The sequence below is a fragment of the Onychostoma macrolepis genome, chromosome 04, assembly GCF_012432095.1.
Source record: "Onychostoma macrolepis isolate SWU-2019 chromosome 04, ASM1243209v1, whole genome shotgun sequence".
Lineage (NCBI taxonomy): Eukaryota > Metazoa > Chordata > Actinopteri > Cypriniformes > Cyprinidae > Onychostoma > Onychostoma macrolepis.
This window is the reverse complement of record NC_081158.1, coordinates 35758967-35781108: the sequence shown is the minus strand read 5'-3', so window position 1 is coordinate 35781108 and position 22142 is coordinate 35758967. Positions and strand designations below refer to the sequence as shown.

The window sequence follows — 22142 nt, the reverse complement described above, 5'->3', positions numbered from 1 at the left end:
TGATTCTCCCTCAGACTCTTGAGGAGACACGAGACATCGGCCAGCGTTCAGCTGAGAGGAGAAACCAGAGTGTGTTTTCCTCAGCGGGAGATAAATTCATATTTTCCTATTCAAAAATTCCATCATTCTCTCAAAACAAAAACACAACCAGCGTGAAACTAATCAACACTTCCCCGACACACACACACACACACACACACACACACGTTTGTTTTAGTGGTTTACGGGGACTCTCCAGAGGTGTAGTGGTTTTTATACTGTACTTACTGTATGTGCTATTGTCCTACACCAACCCTACACCTAAACCTACCCCTTACAGGAGACTACAGGCATTTTTAGATAAAAAAAAAAAAAACACCATTTAGTATGTTTTTTACCTTCACATTGTAATACCTCTATCATACCCATGTTATTATACAAATTTGTGTCCCCGTAAACCACAAAAACATGCACACACACACACACACACACACACACACACATGCATACGCACACACACACACACACACACACACACTGAGCTGAAAACACTGTGCTTCACTGTCACATTGCTTAGTTTCACTCGCATCAGAAGGTTTTGATATTAAAAGCATCACAGCACCATTAAAGGCATAAACATCTATAAATACACTGTTGTCCTGTAAAAGCACTGTACATGTGGGAAAATAGGTCATCCTTCATTTTTAAGTTGCACATGCATTATTGTTCAGCTTGCATGAACACACACACACACACACACACACACACACACCCGAGGACTGTGACTAATGCACATTTATCATGCAAATCCCCAGCAGGAGTGTGTGATGGCATCAGTGTGCGATCATGCGCGCGTGTGTGTGTGATGTGAGACGAGGAGACACATGCGTCTGCCTGCGCTTACATCATTCTATATGTGTGTGTGTGTGTGTGTGTGTGTGTGTGCACTTGTGATACTCACAATGCAACATCAAAAAATGTGATTTGCTCCCAGCTCAGGAAATATTCTTAGGGGCCGTTCACACAGAAAGCATCTTTGTGTCAAAAAACGCAGGACGCTGGTTTTTAAAAAAAGGCGCAGCACATAACGCCTCCTCCGTCATGTTACCGTCAAATAAAACAGTTGCTATGCCAACCTGCTCACAACACAAACAAAACGCTTGCCCCGCCTCCGGGCTCTTCTGATTGGTCCACTGTTCTGGAACTGACATTGATGAGAGTTAAAATTCTTTTAACTTCTTAAAAGCACTGCGTTCATGTGCGAGATGCTGGCGGAGGTGTAACGCTCTTACACCTCTGTCTAGTGTTACACGTAGAAAAACAATGAAAAAGTAGTGCATTGTAATGACAAAACGTGTTCAGTGTGAACAGCCCCTCAGAACGTTCCAGCAAGGTTCAAACGTTTTTCTAGTAACGTTAATAGAAAGTTCGTTCAAAGCTATCTCGTCTTTAACAATGATCTCAAAACATTAGCATGAAAACATTTTTTTATGGAACGTTTTTCCTGGAATGTTTCGGATGGATGCTCGTCTAGTGTTTTTTAAACGTTACGACTCGCTTCAAAGAATGTTCAAAACTAACATTCCCATAATGTTTGCTAAATTATCAAATGGAATGTGTGACGGTAATTCAGAGAATTGTTTCTAAACACATTATATGTACTGCTGAAAACATGTTACCGTGAACTATGTTGTAGACTACCGAATTGTGGAGTTAGACCATTAAACAGTTTTTCATTTTTGTGTTCAGGATTTTTTTTGGGCGGGGCTGAAATCACGTTTTGATGACGCGCTGGAGCATGGCCCCGCCCCTAACACTATAATAACTAGAGCGCATTAACATTATCGGTTCACATTACTGTTAGTTATTATGAATAATTATAACAATTTGCCAGCTAGCTATGCCTTCATCAAGTAAATGCATATTATTAGTAGCGATAATTTACAAAACAGCTAGGTCTCCTTATTTAAATTTATTTGAATATGACAGTTGAGAGAGGCGGGAGCTTTCCCGCGAGTGGGCGTGGTTTCGGCGCCGACAACGGACACGCCCCCAGCGTTTTGGCGGTTTTTAATCATTCAAATTTGGCTAGGTTAAAATTATTAGTTAAAAACTAATTTTTCTGTGGTGTGACAAACCCAGAACACATTTAATATTGCTTTACACGGACTTTAACGTTCGCATAACCGAGAAAAAAGCGTTACTAAAATTCAACGGCCAGATAACGTTTAGAAATAACGTTTTCATAACGTTAACAGAACATATTTTTTTACAACATCTTCCATTACCTTTGAAGATTATTCAATTCTATTCTACTCTATTTATTCAGCTGCTTCTCTGTGCTATCTGTCTAATTAGTGTTGAATTTAAGCACAACAGAGCAGGGTTTGGACGATAACACACTGATTATTTTGTTTTCTAGTCTCACATATAATAACAATAATAATCTGTGTGAAACAGCCTTCAAAACAAACAGAGGATGATGATGATGATGAAGAAGATGATGGTGGTGTTTCCACACATGTTTGTGTATGTGGCTCTATAACTATCAGCATCTCTCTTTTCCTCTATGTCTCCATCTCTAGAATTATATTATCATATCATATATTAATTATATTTACCTGCATTATATAATATTAGCCTAACAGGCATGTTTAAACCTTTTCTCTTAATATAAGAATACTCTAATATTATTAATATCAAACAGTTCTCTCGTTCTGCCAGAGCTGCCTTGAAATGCATAACATTAGAACACAAAAAGCCCCCAAAAAATTACAAAAACAACCGACAAATAAACCCCAAATATTACATATCTGACATATTTTGCTTGCGCTCATTAAGACAAATGCACAGAAATAACCTGTTCTTCTTCGTATGTCAAACTGACGAGGCTAAAGCAGACTCAGAGATGTGCGTAAATTGTGGAATATTAATTATAAAACGCTGACGTACCGTAAGCGAAGGTATTTGATGTTTTTTCTTCTTGTGCACCCGCTCCGCCGCGCGCCCCCGATGACAGCTGTCACTGCGCGCGCCCGCGACAGGCTTTTTGATTGACAGACGAGAGGACCAATGAGAGGCTGCAAAAAAACTAGCAGGAAAAAGTGTGACAACTAGCCCCAAATTCACAACATTAGTAAGTTTTGTTGTTAATATTACAAATGTAGCGTCTTTTAAATAAAACTAAAAAAAAAAAAAAAACAACGACTTGAAAATTGCGATGTTTAAGGTTTTTATTATCAACAAGTCTAGTCATTGGCATAATTCTCTGTTCATAAAATGACATAAAACAAGTCATTATGAGTGACTGTACCACATATTGATAAGCATTTATCACATTTAAATAATGTACAGCTACATTTCCATGAGCGGAAAACATCTGATGGACATTAAGGATAAAAATCAGAATGGATGCAATAAACACACAAATATTCGTTACAATAATTAAACCATGATAAAAAAAACAACAACTTGAAAGGAAATAGTTTTTCGATATTGGCCTTCTGTGAAATTGGCACTGATGTGAACTATTGTGCATTTAGAGGGTCTGACATCAGTTAATCATATTAATAAATATTGATCATTTCTATCAACACATCAGCATCTGTTTTAATATCAATGGCGCCCTCTGCTGGACAGCAGTGAAAGTGTCCGTGAAAACCATTGGGCGGCTTTGGTCATGTATAATACTGACACACACGTGTTACTCATTTCATAAATCCGTGTTTTTATGTTGTTTATGGCAACAGGACACACTTATACTTTTTTTTTTCTTTTTACTGAGGAGACATCTGCGAATGGCTTGAGGAAACATCTGGACTCCAGTGAAGTGATTGCTCTAATCTTTTAAGTACATTTGAATATAATTTAATGTGCATTTTAAAAAAGCACCATAGGTATATTTTACCATGGTAATAATTTTTTGAAACTAATAGCATGGTATTTCTGAAGTACCATGTCAGGAACATAGTAATATTTCAGTACCATGGTAAAGTATCAATTGAAGGTTTGGACACTGACTCAATCTTTAAAGTCGTGATGAAACATAAGCAGCAACAGATTTGAGTGTAACAGATTATCGGAAAAAAAATAAAAAATAAAAGTAGGGCGGGACTTGGTTCTATGCATCATTTGTTGATTGGATGTTGAGATGTGGGCGTGGCACTTTAAAAAGTCATTCTGGTTAAACATTACAAAGTCAAAAAAATGAAACATATGCACGGATGATTTGCTATAACATGCATTTAGAAAACATGGTGATATTCTATGTCATGCCGACATTAGCTGTGAAATAACTCAAATGCGAATACTTCATTCATTTTCTCCACAGGGAAGCTGAAGTTGAAGCATAACTTATAAACCGTTAAAGACAGATGAGCTGTGAGCTCAGAGATTGTTATCTGATAATATTTGCCTTTGTTTAAACCAAATGTTTGTATTATTCCAACTTGTTTTTAAAATAATCATGTTTAAAAATGGAATTCGTGGTGAAAAATTACATCACCCATTATGCAATGTGATGATTTTTATGCAGAAAATTCCACCAATCAGAGAGCCGGCAAAAAAAAAAAAAACTCATTAGCTCCGCCCACTCAGTATAACTGCGAATGACGTCGTGATGTAAGTTTGTATATATATATATATATATATATATATATATATATATATATGCATATTTTTCAGTAAACCTAAAATATAGTTTCTATAAACATAATCAACAAATTTAAATGAATAGTTTTATATTTCACGATCATTTTTAATTCGATTATTCTTTGCAACGCCTCACGGGACTGTAGTTCTTTCCCTCATTCAAGCCTTTTCCCACAGCCTTGCCTTCTTGTCCGATTTAGAAATGCTTTTTTGCTTAAAATGAAAAGCGTGCTGTGATTCTCCTCGTAGCTGGCTGGTTTGGTTCATGACTTGTAATGCTTTAACAGAGACTTTTTACACAGCCCTATGGGAAAAATGAATGAAAAAAATACATCTGGAAGCAAAACTGGCTAGTATTTAATGAGGCTTATAAACACGTATAAATGTGTATCATCATGTGTATCTGTTGGCAATGACTTCAGACATCATCCACCATTTGGCCAATAACTGAAGAGCTTTCTCAAACGAACAAAGGGTTAAAAAGCAAGAAGTTCTGAGCCGATTCTGATCGTTTGACACTGAATATACAGTTTCTAAACTTCTGAGGAGCCACAGAGCTCAATATACTGACGTGTGTGTGTGTGTGTGTGTGTGTGTTCTTGGCACTCTTTCAGCGAAGTCTAAAAATGCCCTGTAGCCAAAGCGCCAGTGTGTGTCAGGTAATCTTAAACCACAGCTGAACACACACTCTCACACACACACACACACACACACACACACACACACGAACAATGCCTGGCTTTGTAAGAGCTCGGCAGGAAAACACACACATATGCGGTCTAACTGGATCACACACGCTCGATCTCTGACTCCCATGATGCTCTGGGGCGGATGCTGCGTCTGGATGGGCTTCACTGAGGCGTTCTCTGTACGTTCACACTCTGCATCGCCCGCCGAAACACTCGACTCGATCGCTTCATCACTCCATACACACCTGAAACAGAGAAAATGTGAGAAATTTGTAAGTCGCTTTGAATAAAAGCGTCTGCTAAATGACTAAATAATATATATATATATATATATATATATAAATGCATGTTGAATTGCATTGCATAGCTTCCCCTATACACAGATCTTGACCAGCAACACGGTCATGGGTTCCAATCCCAGGGAAAGCATGCACTGATAACGTGTACACCTTGAATGCAATTTAAGTTGCTTTCAATAATGTCAAATGCATAAATGTAAATGAATCAGACATAATTAAACAGATCAATATACTTATTTAAAGACACTTTTTGTTAGCGTGTAATACATTATAAATGTGTTTAATTATCTATAATTAACACAATAGAAATCTAGATAATAATACTTTTATTTATTTATACTTTTCAGATGTTTTATACATTTTGAATTAATTACACAAAAATATTATTTAGAAATATAAATAATTATGCATAAACATAAATTATTGATACATAAACACCGATAAGTATACTTTACTTATATTAATTAAACTTAATCATTTATTTTGTTACTTTTAAAATTTTTAATTTAATACATAAAATACACACACACACACACAAATGAATTGTGTGATATTCATGAAACAATTTCACCAATTTAATTTATCTTCCTTTAGAACATAATGAGTTACTTTATTTATTTATGCATTTAATTTACTTTTATAAAACTGTTTGTATCAAAATATTTTTATAAATACTGTACATATCTGCTTTAATAAATAATGATAATTAATTTATAATTATAATAAATTATACATTCAATATAATTAATAAATTAATATATATTATAAATATGTATAATGTAGAATCAAAACATAATATAAATAATTGTTTTATTTTTATAGGAATTTTAATAATAATAATAATTCTATTAGTGCTGTCAAACAATTTTTTAATTAATCGCATCCCAAATAAAAGTTTTGTTTACATAATATATGTATGTACTGTGTATATTATATATATATATATATATATATATATATATAAATAAATACACACATGCATGTATATATTTAAGAAAAATGTTATGTTTATATATTAAATGTATATAAAATAGAAAATTATATGTATATAAATATATACATGTAAATACATGTGAATATTTTCAAAATATATACTGTATGTGTGTATTTATATACACATAATAAATATACACATTATACACACACATATTATGTAAACAAAAACCTTTATTTTGGATGTGATTAAATCACGATTAATCATTTGACAGCACTAAATTATATATTTAATATAAGCATTCTTGAGAACTGTGCAAAAAAACCTTTAAAATGAGCAAAAATTCCTTATAACATATAGCTACTATATAAAACCTACTTCTATAGTATAAAGATGCACTAACGCCCGAGTCTCTCTGATGCATCTGTTTTAAAGCATAAAAATAATGAAGAACAAGAACATGAGAAGAAACACTGTAGCTTTGCTGCACGGATCTAATAAAACCTTGAGAAAGCAGAAGAAGGAGCAGAAAGAGTAACAGGACGTGAGGCCCGAGAGCTCGAGTTTCAAACATCAGTGAATCCCTGAGAGAACGGATCAACTTCCAGCAATAAAACCCAGCAGAATCAACACAGCAACCCGGAGAAACAGCCTTCATACCATCGTACGCTCGTCATAAAGTGCCAGGAAACCTGAAGATGGAGAAATCTGATCCCAGATCACTTTAAATCCAGCTCATTGTTTCCTCTATTAGCTTTGGAAAAAAGCCACCAAAAACAGAGAAACGTTCCATCGATAAACATATTGCTGTGGGAAAATGAAGCTGAAGTCCTCGGTTTCATTAACCCTCATAATGCATTCCTGAAAAATCGTAATGCTTTTCAACTAAAACCATATTTTATCTGATCTGCAACTTCTCATTAATGAGTGAATGTGAAAAAATGTCAAAGTATTGAATGTTACCATGTTATTGCTGCATTTACCCCCTTTTTTATGCATTAAACAAATTGAGAAATTCTTTGAAAATTCAAATTACACATGAACCACACTGAAAAATCTATGATGCAAAACATTTACATATTTTAGTCAATATTAATTAGAAACATTATTAGAATATATATTTGTATGAAATTTATGTAAACATATAAAATTACCAGTATTAACCCCAGTGGAATGAATGGAAATTAATTCGTTTGAATTGGTCAAAATTAGTCAAAATTTATCCAACCTACATATTTATTTACAATATCAAAACAACATGAATGTTACTTTGAGAAGTTTTCAAAAAAACAAACAAATTAGTTTTACTTGCATAAACTTTCACTTTCTGATGAAAAAGTCATCCGTTTTTCATGCCATATTCATGTTCATCAACAAAATTCAGTCCCCAAAGTGTGTGAGATGCGGAGAAAAGGAGAAATATTTTTTTCAAAAGTTTTTGACACTAATAAACCTCCATAGATCATTAAACAGAAAGTATTTTTGACACTAATGGTGTTCCATACACACTCAAACATTTTAAATGGTTATATATCTCTTAAACAAATAATTGTAAAAAATCTGAAAAAAAGTTTATTTTGAGGCTCTTAAAGCGTTTGCAAAGTTTCGTTCCCTTACCAAAAACTATACATTATTTAGACATTTGTATGCATTTCTTCAAGGTCAAAACAGACCTGAATGTGTTATGAGGGTTAAAATTGTTAACTTTGTCAAACTAGTTGAGGGTCGTTTGAGCTCGTATCTACAAAAACTCTATAAAACCTGCTCATTTCCACTGAAACATGAGATGCAGAAGAACCTCCAGAAACAACATCTGGAGCCGAGCACACACACACACACACACACACAGGCAGGACTGTGTGTGTTTCTCGCAAGCGTCTCTGGTTTCTGCAGAAGATTCATTCTGCTCTTTTCACTGCTAATGCAACTTTAGAGCTACGACACAGATTGAGTTTCCGTCCGGCGCCGTTCTGAGGGAAAACCCACACACACACACACACACACACACACACACACACTCCAGCCAGAGAAATAAGACTGATAAACAGTGTAGAATAAATCGTGGCATCTCATGTAACAGTGTGTGTTTGTTTGCGTTAGCAGGGTAATAGTAATGCATGTACTGTACTGTGCTGTGTTTAGTGAGCATGTGAAACACTAGCAGAGCGTGGTAATGATTACCACATACATCTACCATGATTTACATTACTCCATATAATAAATACTACATATATTGGTAATAAAACAAATAATCAAAAAACATACACCATGGTACTTTAAAATAATTATTTGTACATAAACTTATACATACATATTTATACTTAAATAACCCATAATAAAACATACATAATTATTATTAAAAATACTTTTTATAAATAGATGCATTCATTTCATTTTATAAAAGTATGTTTTTATTTATTACACAAAATATTTGTATACATACTGGTATGTACAATTATATATATTTATATTTAATGCATATCATAAATATGTATAATTATTTTATTTTTATACAAATTATATTTTAGATTACACAAAATATTTTTATTTTTGAAATAAGTATAACTACGTGTACAGTTAATTCATACATAAATATGCATTTTTATTTTTGTAAAAATACTATTTGTAAATTACACAATTATTTACAAATACATATAATTAATTGATATATAATATAAACATGTATAATATTATTTATAATATATTATAAATATGCTGAATTATTTTATTTTATAAATGTATATATTTTTAATTACACAAAATGTTTTTAGAAAAGTATCATTATTTACATTGAATTAATATATATAATAAATAAGCATAATTATATAATAAATTTGTATATATATACATATATAGAGAGAGAGAGAGAGAAAGAGCGAGTGAGCTATTTTATTTTTATTCAGGTTATTTGTAAAAGCAGACTATTTGAACATAATTGGCGTTGCCGTGTGTGTGTGTGTGTGTGTGTTTTTGTGAAAAGTCAGGACATAGATGTGTATAATGACGAGGGTATGGCAGGTATTACAAGGTGAAGGTGATCTCAGGACATTGACCCATGTCCCCACTTTTCAAAACGCTTATAAATCACTCAGAGTGAGGTTTTTTTGGGGAAAGTTGAAATGCACAGTCTCCTGTAAGGGGTAGGTTTAGGTGTAGGGTTGGTGTAGGACAATAGCACATACAGTAAGTACAGTATAAAAACCATTACGCCACTTTTCACAAAAAACGAACATGTGTGTGTGTGTGTGTGTGTGTGTGTGTGTGTGGACTCACCCGGGCCTCATTTGTTCTGGTCTCTGATTCTCAAGCATCGTCTCTTCACGGGGGGCTCTGGATCGTCCCGTCCGCTCGGCTCAGAACCCAGATCTGTGTTTTTCTCCCAGCTTTGTGTCTGCGTGTGTAAATGCGTTTGTGCAGCCATCAGCGTGTTTTTCTCGCGTAGTTTTGGCGGAACGGACCGTGCACAGGTGTGCTCTACATCCTGCGGCGCTTCCTCCTCCCCCCTGCTCTCTTTCGATTGGTCGCTCCGGCAGTCCGTCTGCTCTGCCGCCCAGCGATTGGTCGAGCCGTCGTCCCGCCCACCCAAGTAGCTGTTCTCCTTCACATCTTCGCAATCGGAGGGAGGAGACGGAATCAGGGCGGAGTCAGAGCTGTCCAATGAAAACGAGGCGGCTTGTATGGCGGTCGAACGAGCCAGTGAGTACAAAGAGGCGGGACTGACGATTCTGGGAGTGACGGATGCATAAAGTGCTCTGTGCGTTGGAGTTTCCTCTTTGTGTTTTCGGAGACACTGAATCACCTGTCGCTCCGAAGAGAGAGGAGAAGCGCATCGTTCGCTCTTTACTGTCTCGTTGGTGTCCTCCGAGTGACCCGGATCGGGCGTGCGCTCGTCTTCCTGCTCCTGAAGGCTTCGAATGACTCCTCTGTGGACTGTTTGAGAAGGAATAGGGATGGGAATGGGAATCGGCACTGGAATTGGAACGAAAACTGGGTAGGGTGATAATATCATTGGCTGTGGCCAGGGTGGGGCCAAATGGGGCGGGTACGTGGGGGGGAGGGACATGTAAGGGGCGGGGCAAGGCTGGAGGAGAGGAGGCGGAGCAAAGGAAGCCCTCTGGATGGGGCTGAGGGGGCGGGGTGGGTGAGGGCAGGGCTTCGAAGGACCTGGGCGTGGACAAAGGGGAGGGGCATATGTGGTGGGCGTGGCTTCTCCGGAGAAGAGGGCGGGGCGCTGGTCTGAATCCTCGCTGAGACGGGCGTTTGGGGCGAGTGGGTTTTCGTCGGTCTGTCCCAGGCCTCCGGCGTCAAGAGTTTCTGGTTTTCCGCGACAGCCGTTTTAGGGCGGGGCTCCTCGTCTCTGTGGGCGGAGCCGGAGCCGGCAAGGGCGGCACGAGCTTCCCGGTAAAACACGTCCATCTTGTACTGGTTTAGGCATTTGCTGCTGCAGAACTGCAGGCGCTCTTCGCCCGAACCGAAGTCCAGGTATTCTTTAGTGTGACGTGCGTGTTTACACCAATCACACACCTGCAGAGAGAGAAACAACACACCAGAGATTCTTTCAATACACATCGATTCTGAATTCAAATTGAATATTTGCTTTTGTTCCTATTTTGTAAGTCGCTTTGGATAGAAGTGTCTGCTAAATGCATATTTTTATATAAATTATATATTTTTAATTAATTACTTTTTTTTAATAAAGTTTAATAATTTTGCACAATTAATTAATATATGTATAATTATTGTATTTTTATTAAAAAATTATTTTTAATAATTTGCACAAAATATTTTTATATGTATAATTACGTAAGATTAATACAATACATAAATATGTACACTTATTTAATTTTAATTAACAATATTTTTAATTTCACTAAATATTTTTAGTATGAAATATTTTGTATAAATATACGTTATAAATATACACAATTATGTACACTTAATACATATTATAAATAATAGTAATATATTACTGTTGACTTGTCACATAATATAATAATATATTACTATTATTATTATTATTATATAAGGCAATAGGGTCTGAGGAATCTCAGAGAGCAGAGTTTGATTTTAAAAATTTTTTCTATGGTCAAAAAGCAAATGATCTCAGATCATGTTCAAATTTTTTGCAGGTAATATTGTGCCAATTTTCCCCCTTGATATCAAATATTCATGTATTTTAAGGTATTGTATTGAAGTTCAAATATCCAGTATAATGAATAAAAAATAAATAAATTCTTTAATACTAATTAATAATAATGTTAATAAATGTAATATGTTTATAAACGTAATCCTTCATATGTTTATTATGTAGTAACCGTATTCTCAAGCAGTAAGCGCTGCACATGGACACTGTGTGTGTGTGTGTGTGTGTGTGTGTGTGTGTGTGTGAGTGAGTGAGTGAGTTTATTTACACGCGTGTTGTTCATCTTCAGCAGAAGTCTTGAGGGCGTGTCCAGCGTCTGGCCAGGGGGCGGAGACTGGTCGCCATGACGATCCTCATCTCGAGCCTTGAGGAACACAAACACACACAAATACAAATCTGAAGTGCTTTGTTTATTTAAAATATAAACATGTATTTGTCAGAGTTATTACAGTTATTTAACTAAAACTAAAACTATACAGAAAAAAAAACCTTTTCCAACTTTTGCCGGATTTATAATATAAAGAATTAAAATAAAAAAATATTAAAATGAATAATAAATATTAATTAAAAACTGCGATGGTATCTCAATAACAGCAGCCGATTCAAACACAACGACACTTCAGTCATAATAAAGAAAGTCATGTTAGTCAGTGTTTGACTAGATCTATTGTTTTAGCAACGTCTGTGTGTGAAATGCAATCGTTCTGTACAGCGAACGGCGCTCGCTTTGATATCGATTATAGGCTGAGAGACACTGACACGTTCTACAGACCATATTCTGTGAGTGTGTGTGTGTGTGTGTGTGTGTGTGTGTGAGCGAACCAGACTGAAGCAGGGTGATCAGATGATGAACTCTCTCTCTCTCCTGCTGTGTGTGTGAGTGTGTGTAACCGGAGCGTCCTGTGTGTAAAGTATGCGCTGTAAGACGAATCCTCTCTCTCTCTGTGTCTCTCGCTCAGACAGGCTCAAACTCATCAGTGTGTGTAACTCTGGGCTGATAAACGATCCTGTGTGTTTCTTCTCTCTGTTGTGGGAATGTGCTGCTCGTTAAGCACAAACACAGCAGTGTGTGTGTGTGTGTGTGTGCAGAGGCTGATCTGTCAACGATGGAGTCATGTTTAAATGCAATGCAAGTTTTTTAGATAATGCAAATGTGCATTAATAAAAGTAAAAAAAATAAAAATATATATAAAAAAAAAACAATATAAAAACATTCATCACTAAAAATAAATATTGGGAAATAAAACCATCTGTTTAACTGAAATATTCAAATAAATGATAATAAAACGTTAAAACAATCAAGTGCATATATAACAGGGTTATTATAGTTAACTAAAACTAAAACTATAAAAAAAACCAGAGTCACTTGAAATAATATTTTAAAATACTTAAAAATCTGATTTGTTTTGATTTAAAATTTTTTTTTAAATATTTAGATAAATTTTGTTAAACACACACTAAAAAAGTGTGCGTATATATTCGAGTTAACTAAAACTAAGACCATAAAACCTTTAAATCAATTAAAATACATTTAAAAATAATATTTAAGTTTTACTTTAAAATATGTAACATTTTTAAGTACTTAAAATACTTATTTATATACTACTTATATATATATATATACTTACTTTATTTTTACGCATGTCATAAGACCATAACCCAACATCAGAGAAGCATTAACATGCTAATTATTGAAATGTTAACATAAAATTAATTGACATGACTTTTTCAATTAAAATTTTCTCTCAAGTTGTGACACTAAAAATGTAATTTACATTAAATTTTTAAAATTATATTAGACTTTTGTACCACACTGTATAACTTATTGATAGCTAAAAATACAAAAATAATTGTATTATTTTACTACATTTTTAATCTGATTTATTAACTATATATTATTATTTTTACACAATTTTTACTCCCAAAAGGCTGTCAGTAGATTTTTTAAATCATCAGTCTGACCGATATATCGGTACTTCTGACGAGTTTTTACCTTGTTGCGTTTGAAGTATGCGCCGACACGCGGCGAAACACTTCTCGCTGCAGAAGCTCTTGAACTCGGAGCCCATGAGCAGAGAATAACGCTTCATGCCCTCCTTCTGACACCAGACGCACACGATCGGCACGCTCTGCACGTCCTCCGCTGAAGACAAACACTGCGTCAGAATCAAGATTACACTAAATGCACATTTCTAGAGTGTATATGTGTGTATTGTACGGTGGCCGAGAGCTCAACGTGCTGCAGATAAAAAAAAAACACCTGCAAATTAAGAAAACATCTTCATCAATTTGACAACACAAACAAATAAAGAAACGCGCTGCAAATAGGCGTAGACCACCTCGGAAATGTTTAAGGGAACCGCAAAGATCATGGCTGGGACATATTTATCAATGTTTGCTCTGAAAAGTGAGATTTTTGTTTATTTTAACATCCTGATCATAGATTCCTTAGCTTTATATATAACCATAATCTAACCATGGTATTTGTACAACTGTTTATACAAATGGTAATCAATATGCCATTTGTATACAAAAAAACATGGTTGATTTTCTTTTTGTTTCGTTTTGTTTGTGGTCTGTGCTACTTGCGCGTTTATTTGTTTGTGTTGTGAGCATCTGCAGCACTTAATTTGCTGGTGCTTTTTGTATTTGCATGTGTTTTCTGAGGTTCTCGGCCGCCGTAGTTTTGTGCTGCACACCAGCAGAGGGTTTGATGAGCGGCACGATGACGTTCATGCTGAGCGGCGAGGACGAGGAGTACGAGGATGAAGACGGAGACGCCGGCTCCTTCTCGCCGTTTCTGACGGGCTCCGAGGAAGATGATGATGATGATGATGAAGGCAGCTTCCGCTCCTGTGGCTTTGGCACTGAGTTCTCTGGAGGATAAATCACAGTCACATGGAGGAAGCCACATGAACAGCAGCTGGGAATGTGTGCACGTACCTTTAAGAACAGATATATGGTTGTGTCTGACGCGGTTTCGGCCGTCAGCGGCGTCTGAGTCCTGCAGATCCACTTTATCGTAGCCGTACCAGCCCAGCAACTCATTCATGGTGTTTTCAGCAAAGCTCTGCGACACAAAGAGACACGCGTGTGATTAGAGACCTGAGGTCAGAGCAGACATCTGCTGAAAAACAGAAATACATAGAAAAGTACAATATACAGGGTTCCCACACCTTGGTTAACTTCAAATTCAAGGACCTTTCAAGGCCTTTCCAGGTCCAATACCCTCAAATTCAGATACATTGTTACAGTTTTCATGTGTCAAACACAACTATGCAAAAAAGCTTTTTTTTTCTTTTGCATTTATTTTTGGCTTATGACAGAAATCTGATATTTGTCGTATTTCTGTTTTGCATAAAATTGAATAATATTTGGTACGTACTATACTGTATTCTAAAATGATCTGATATTAACTTTTGCATGGATTTTATTGAAAAGAGCTTAGGCTCATGTAAGTTTTAAGATATATGAATATGCTTAAGTTTTTCTTGCCTCATGGCTTTACATTATCTTAACAAGCAAAGCAATTCAACATTACATCCTTTGGATCTCTGGCAAGCCATTCTTTGTAATCTTCTTTGGTGAGCCACATATCTTGAAACTTGCATTTTCCAGGCATCACGTTTCAGCCTATTTTTGCAGTGTTTCACGGTGTGTCTGTGAAACGTTGAGGTACCATCGTAGTAGTTTCGTGTGAACGTCATGGCAACGAACAACACAAAGTACCTCACGTGGGAAACACTTAACATAACGCATAATAGTGCAACGCAACTCAAGCAAGCTAGTATGCACACAGTGTTGATGAAATAACACATTAGCGGCCCGGAGGGAATAATATGGAATTTTCAAGAACCTGTTTCCATGTTTGTTTATTTTCAAAAACTTTCCAGGGCCTTGAAAATTTTAAATCAGATTCACAAACTTTCAAGGATTTCAAGGACCCGTGGGAACCCTGAATATATTTAATTTAAAAACGTTTCAAAAAATAACATTTAATATAAATATGCATATGTAGTGTGTGTGTATACACGCCTTTGTCATACAATACATTTGAACTAAAATAAAATAATATAAATTATTAAAAACAAATCTTTTTTTTAATGATTTCAGCCAGTTGCCAAGGCAACATTTCATTTTTTCTCAAGTTCATAAATTTACTTATTCTCTAAAATAACTACAACTAAACTAATATTAATAAAAGAAATAGCTATTTAATAAACAAAAATTAATCAAAATAAAATGACAAAACAAAAACACCAAAACTTTAAAATTTGATATTTTAAAATATGTATTTTATTTTTATTAAATGTTTATTTTTAAATGTTTTTTTTACATTTGATTAAATATTGTATATTAAATATATTTTTCATTTTTTATTTATTTCAAAATTTCTTAAATAAAATGTTAAATAGGTTTGATTTTTCACGTTTATATATACAATATTTTATTTTGTATATTTTATATGAACTATTTTATTTATTTTATGTCTATTATTATTAATTACTTTTTATTTTATTATTAAATCATGTTTTAAATAGTTTATTACTACTACTATGAAATATTATATCTTTGTAATTGTGTGCATATATATATATATATATATATATATATATATGTGTGTGTGTGTGTGTATTAGTGCTGTCAAACAATTAATCGTGATTAATCGCATTCAAAATAAAAGTTTTTGTTTACAAAATATGTGTGCACTGTGTATATTTATTATGCATATATAAACACACACACACACGTATATATTTAAGAAAAATGTTATGTTTATCTATTAAATATATTTACAAACAATATAAATTATATGAATATAAATATAGACATGTAAATACATGCTAATATTTTCAAAATATATACATGGATGTGTGTGTATTTATATATACATAATAAATATACACAGTGCACACACATATATTATGTGAACAAAAACGTTTATTTTGAATGTGATTAATCGTTTGACAGCACTAATATATATATATTTGTAAGTAGATATGTGCATGTAATGTTACATGTAAATTAGTTTTGTATGATAAATATTTTGGCACTGTAGTGAAGCCACTTGATATCCGGTGTAAAATAAGAAGCAGTAGAGGCACTTCTAGGAAAAGCTGATGTTAGAATGAGACAAACGCTCATCCGTCATCTTCATCGTGTGCGTGTTTCCTTCGAGAGCGATTACAGCCATCAAAACGTTGCTTGGAAAACCATCAAAAAAGCAGCGAATTTCCTGCAAAAACAGGAGCTGGTGATCTCAAGGGCCGAGATTAGAGGCGTCACTCGATCACAGGACACCCAACACCGCTGCGGAGTCACAGCCTTCCCAGAATTCCCCTCGTCTCCAGCGGCCCCGAGACTAATTACATCAGCGGCTCTCCCGCTCATCCCCTCGTTAGCTTCCTCCGCTTCATCCCACAATCTTGTTTTTGTTTCTTCTTGGCAGTTCAGACAAACATCTGTTCGGCGAGAGTGACGGGTCCGTCCCGATCCAAACCCGCTGCGGCCCCTTCCTCGGCCCCGGGGCCGCTTGCATCAGGCCGGGCTTCGGTTTCATGTGTTTGGATTAAAATTAGTTAAGTTGTAACTCTACACCCCCAGTGGATATCGCTCGGGCCGATCCAGAGAAAGAGACGGAGAGACTCGCAGAAAGCCTGCTCATAAACACGCCGGGTCACGTATCAAACGCGATTGTGAAAGAGCTCTTGAATAAACGCCAGGGTTTTAATAAGGTCACGGTGTCAGCTGTCCACCGCCGGTCACATCTGGAGCCGGACGCGCGCCGATACTCCTGCAGCCGGACACAAACGTCTTCAAGATGAATATATCAGCGCAGTCCGTGGCTGTGATTCAATGCATAGTTAACTTTTTAGACAGCACTGTGGGCAGCATATGAGTGAACTACAGTGAAAAATGTGCAGCTGTTATCAGAAGGATTTAATTCTACACGATCTGCGCTGCATAATGACATTTGTTAGTAATGCAACTTCAGTGATTCAGTCATAATTAATTTAAATATTTTTTCTTTTAGTATTTTGAAATGTTTTATTGCATTAAAAAAACTTTATATTAAAAATATTATTTTCACATTTTTATAAAACATCTTTAAATGTTGTACATTAAATATCTTTGTAAAATATTGTAATATAAAATATATTTTATTTTTCGTATTTTTAAATTGTTATATTTTTATTAAATAAGTTATTTTTAATAGTTTATATTATTATTACTTTTCAAAATATTTTATATTAAATATAATTTATTTTTCATATTTTTATCAAATTGCTTTGTTTCATATTAAATGGTTTATAAATATTTTAATATTAAGCACATTTTCTTTTCATGTTTTTACATGACATTATTTTTAATATGTTTATATTAGATATTTTACTTTTTAAATATTTCTATATTATGGTTTATATTTTTATTAAATACTTTATTTTATAATTAGATATTTTATCTTAAACAAATACAGTGTACACAGCTTTTCTCATTAAATATATATATTTTTACATAAATATTTACAAGAATTTTAAAATCAAATATTTCATTTGTCATTTTATAAAAATAAAAAAATTCAAATAGTTAAATATTTTATCTTTTTAACAAACTTATAGATTAGGATGTATAAAGCACTGCTCCAGCATTTTTGGCATCATATCATAAACTGCTCATCTAGAGGGCATCAAATGCTTGCTGAAAAACTCCAGTAAATGACAGAAATATCTTTAAAAAGAAATATATATTATTTGACATATTTTATTTATGACATTTTAAATATTTTATAGTAATTTTTAAATATTTTATTATGTATTTTATACATTTATAATATAAGTTTTGATGTTTTATATTTAATATTCGATTAAAAAATATATATTTATAATAAATATTTTTTATTTTGCATGTTTTTAATATTTTATTTTTTGTAATCGACACTTTAGTTTGTAGATTTTTATAATAAATATGTCACCTCTTTAAAACGAATTAGGACACATAACGAAGCATTCATCCAGAGTTCACATCATATCATGAGCTGCTTCTCTAACGTTAGTCTCCAGCATGGAACGCTTCTCAACCAGCTTAACTTCTTTAATCAACCAGCTTCACAGAACAAGTTTCGCAGCGGTTTCCAGGTAAACCAGTCCGTGCTGGTTTTTAACACAAGCAGAGCGTCTCTTACCTTCATCTCGTCTCTCACGTCTCTCTTCACGGGATGAGCGGGTTTTCTGCTGCGCTTGTTCTCCGGTCGCTCCGCTTCCATCTCGGCCATGACTCGCGGAGCGGCGCGGCGCGGAGAATCTGACGCGGCGCGGGAACACAATGAGAGAGAGAGAGGAGCTCAGGGGAGGAGGTGGAACCCAACACCTCCTCCTGCTCCTCCCACAGGCTTCACCCTCCATCGGTCACAGAGTTTCCCTCAAACCGCCGCGGGATCGCGTCAGAAAAACCGTTGGAAAGTCTCGCAGCGTCAGCGGAAGGTCGATTTGTTGCTAAAAGTTGCTTAAGGACGTTGTGACGTCACTGCGCGATGACGTCACTGCGTAATCACGGCGCAAAATCGATCTCAATCGTGTCGCTATTTTAATTAATTTAGATTTGTTCGTAAAATAATATAAATGCGTAATGTAATATTTAAATATTTAAATAGCTGTATTTTTAAATACAACACTGAACCGAGGAAAGAGTTTAAATGTGGTTAAAATGGTGTTGTCACGTGACCGAAAATGCGCGGCGTTTAAACTTTTAAACTTAAGTAAAAATATTGTTTATTATAAATGAACAGCACTTTTGAGAAATGCTATTAAATATATGAATCTTCTTGAATGTCGCCCCACATTTTTAGATCACGCGACGAGTCAAATAATATTTATTTGTTTTTTATTATTTATTTGTTTATTTATTTGTTTATTTGTTAAAAAGTATTGTGCTGGCATTATGCATTTATTTACTTCTTTGTTTATTTATTTAAAATTGAAAGAAAACAACAACAACAACAACAACAACAAAACAGCTTTAGTGGAAAGTATTTCCAAAAAAGTGATATTCTGGTACTACTGTTTCAAATGGATAAAATCATGGTACTTTATTATGTATCATTGTATTTAATTTCAAAGTAACACCATGGAACTTCATTAACATGCATTCATTTTGGTTGCATTATTATTATTATTTAGTTTTTTAGTTGTGTGTTATCCACCTTATTTTTTAGCCATGTGTCTGGCTTCCAGTCTTTATTTTTAGCTGTACAAAACCGCACGTTTTTCTGCTTGATATTGCAAATCAGTGTGTCTTACCATATTATTTTAATGTATTATCTTAATTATGAACACTTGTAGTGCAAAAAGTTTGACAGTTTTTACACTTTTACAGTTTACCGCACGTTGTTATTCTTCTCGTTATTTCCCTACAGAACCGGAAGTATTGCACTTTCACAGAAAACGGCTTACTTCCGCATTGAATAATAAGGTGAATAAGGTTTTTGTGCAGCATCATTAAATAAAAACGGTTTGTTTGCTGAGAACTTTAATCTAAAGTGACTTATACAGTGCATTACCATGATTCATGTAGGCCTGCATCTAGCATGATTTCACTATTGCACTATTTGTCCAAAAACATGGTAATATCGTGGTTGTCTTTGTTAGTATAATGTGAGCAGTAAGTAAAATCTCTTTCTCAATCAGTACACACACAGTTTCTATCTCTCTCTCAAACGCACACGGACTCCCTGCTCAGTGTTTCAAAGAATAAGCGCGCTCGTGTAAACGGAGAGCCCTGGTTCAGGGCCCCGGTTCAGGTTTCTTGCCCTGCGGGTGTCACCTGATCCCCGCTGGCAAAGATACAACGCTCTGAAACTCTCTCTCTCTCTCTCTCTATCTCTCTCTCTCTCTGAGCTCCACTCATCTGGTGGAGCAGCAGAAACCAAACATCTGAGCTCCAGCATCTGTGAAGAGTCTTTATTTCCACGGACAATCAGCACTCACTGATGCTCTGAAACACAACAAACACATACTGCATCAAACACAAGTGCACTGCGTTTGTATTTTGTCAACGAGTTTGCAAGTGTGTTCCTGTTAAACATAATAAGATCAAGTTTTGGAGCACTGTCAAAAGATGCAGTGCTTCATTGGGCCACTAGAGGGAGATGAAGCTTCATTTGTGACTGTATGTACTTTGAAATTTATCTAGAATGATTAACATGTTCATGCACAGTGTTGGGGAAAGTTACTTTTAAAAGTAATGCATTACAATAATGAGCTACTCCCTAAAAAAAAGTAACTAATTGCATTACTTAGTTACTTTTTATGGAAAGTAATGCGTTACGTTACTCACCCAGGAACTCACAGCAAACACTGGTTTGAGTCTTACCTCACAGGTGGGTCCTTCAGGGTGTCTTGGGGAGGAGAGGTATCCAAATCACATCAGCTGGTCACTGGGGTTCCTCAGGGATCGGTTCTTGGACCCCTCCTCTTCTCCATATACACTACATCACTGGCACCCATCATTCAGGCACATGGTTTTTCCTGCCATTGCTACGCTGATGACACACAGCTCTATCTCTCATTTCAAGCAGATGATCCAATGGCACACTGTTAAAAAAAATTCTGTAAAATTTAGCAGCTGTGGTTGCCAGAATTTTACGTTGCCAGCAATGTTTTAGGTTTTACGGATTTAACTTAAATTTACATTTAAATAGCATAATTTCATAATTCTGGGAATGTCAATTTACGGTTATTTATTGTAAATTATACACCCCCCCCCCTACTGTAAATGACATGTAATACAGTTTTTCACCGTATAGGGGAGCTCATCTTTTCTGTGAGCATCTAACTGGCTCCTCATTAAAATAAGAAATTCTATTCCTTCACTTCTTTTGTTCTCTGTGCTTATCCCTTCCTGTCCTAGCTTTTAATACTTTGAACGATGACTGAAACCTTGTATAACAGGCACTTCTCGTGTTTATTGCCATCTTATGGTAATTTGCTTGTTGTAAGTTGCTTTGGATAAAGGCGTCTGCCAAATGAATAAATGTAAATTTATGCAAATGTACTTTTGCATTACGTTTTCTCATCTGGGCTGGGCTTGCTTGTATGTTTTTAATATAAAAAAAATATGTTTTTGGCATATGTAAAAACCCTTTCACACCAAAAGTGAAATGAATAAGCCTCAGGCTGAAGGAGATGTAATTATTAACATATTTAATTATTGCAGGTTTGTGTCATATTCTAAATTTGCATTTCAGTTTTTATTTTTATTATTATACACACTATTCAAAAGCTTGGAGTCAGTATAATTATTTCTAATCAGTTATAGAAATTAATACTTTTATTTAGCAAGGATGCTTTAAATTGGTCAAAAGTGATGATAAAGACATTTATAATGTTACAAAAGATGTCTATTTCAGATAAATGCTGTTCTTCTGAACTTTCTATTCATCAAAGAAACCT

The 22142-nt window shown here is 34.9% G+C and overlaps 2 protein-coding genes across 3 annotated transcripts in view; both read right to left on the bottom strand.

Moving 5' to 3' along the window:
- dpysl5b (dihydropyrimidinase like 5b) overlaps nucleotides 1-3089 on the bottom strand; it is a 28473-nt gene extending 25384 nt beyond the window's left edge. Inside the window, exon 1 of one of the 2 annotated variants that reach the window (XM_058772155.1) lies at nucleotides 2932-3089. The gene's annotated coding sequence lies outside the window, so the exon portion shown is untranslated. Of the gene's footprint in view, nucleotides 1-2839; nucleotides 2887-2931 lie in introns of those variants that run through there. The other variant, XM_058772156.1, reaches the window with a different exon arrangement.
- Nucleotides 3090-9794: 6705 nt separating this feature from the next.
- Nucleotides 9795-19418, bottom strand: sobpb (sine oculis binding protein homolog (Drosophila) b). Its single transcript, XM_058772154.1, is given in 8 exon segments — nucleotides 9795-10700; nucleotides 10703-11075; nucleotides 11963-12058; nucleotides 13688-13706; nucleotides 13708-13837; nucleotides 14394-14570; nucleotides 14638-14764; nucleotides 18878-19418. Coding segments are annotated over 8 exon segments (1881 nt in total). The 5' UTR covers nucleotides 18968-19418; the 3' UTR covers nucleotides 9795-9831.
- Between the last annotated feature and the right edge of the window lie 2724 nt (nucleotides 19419-22142).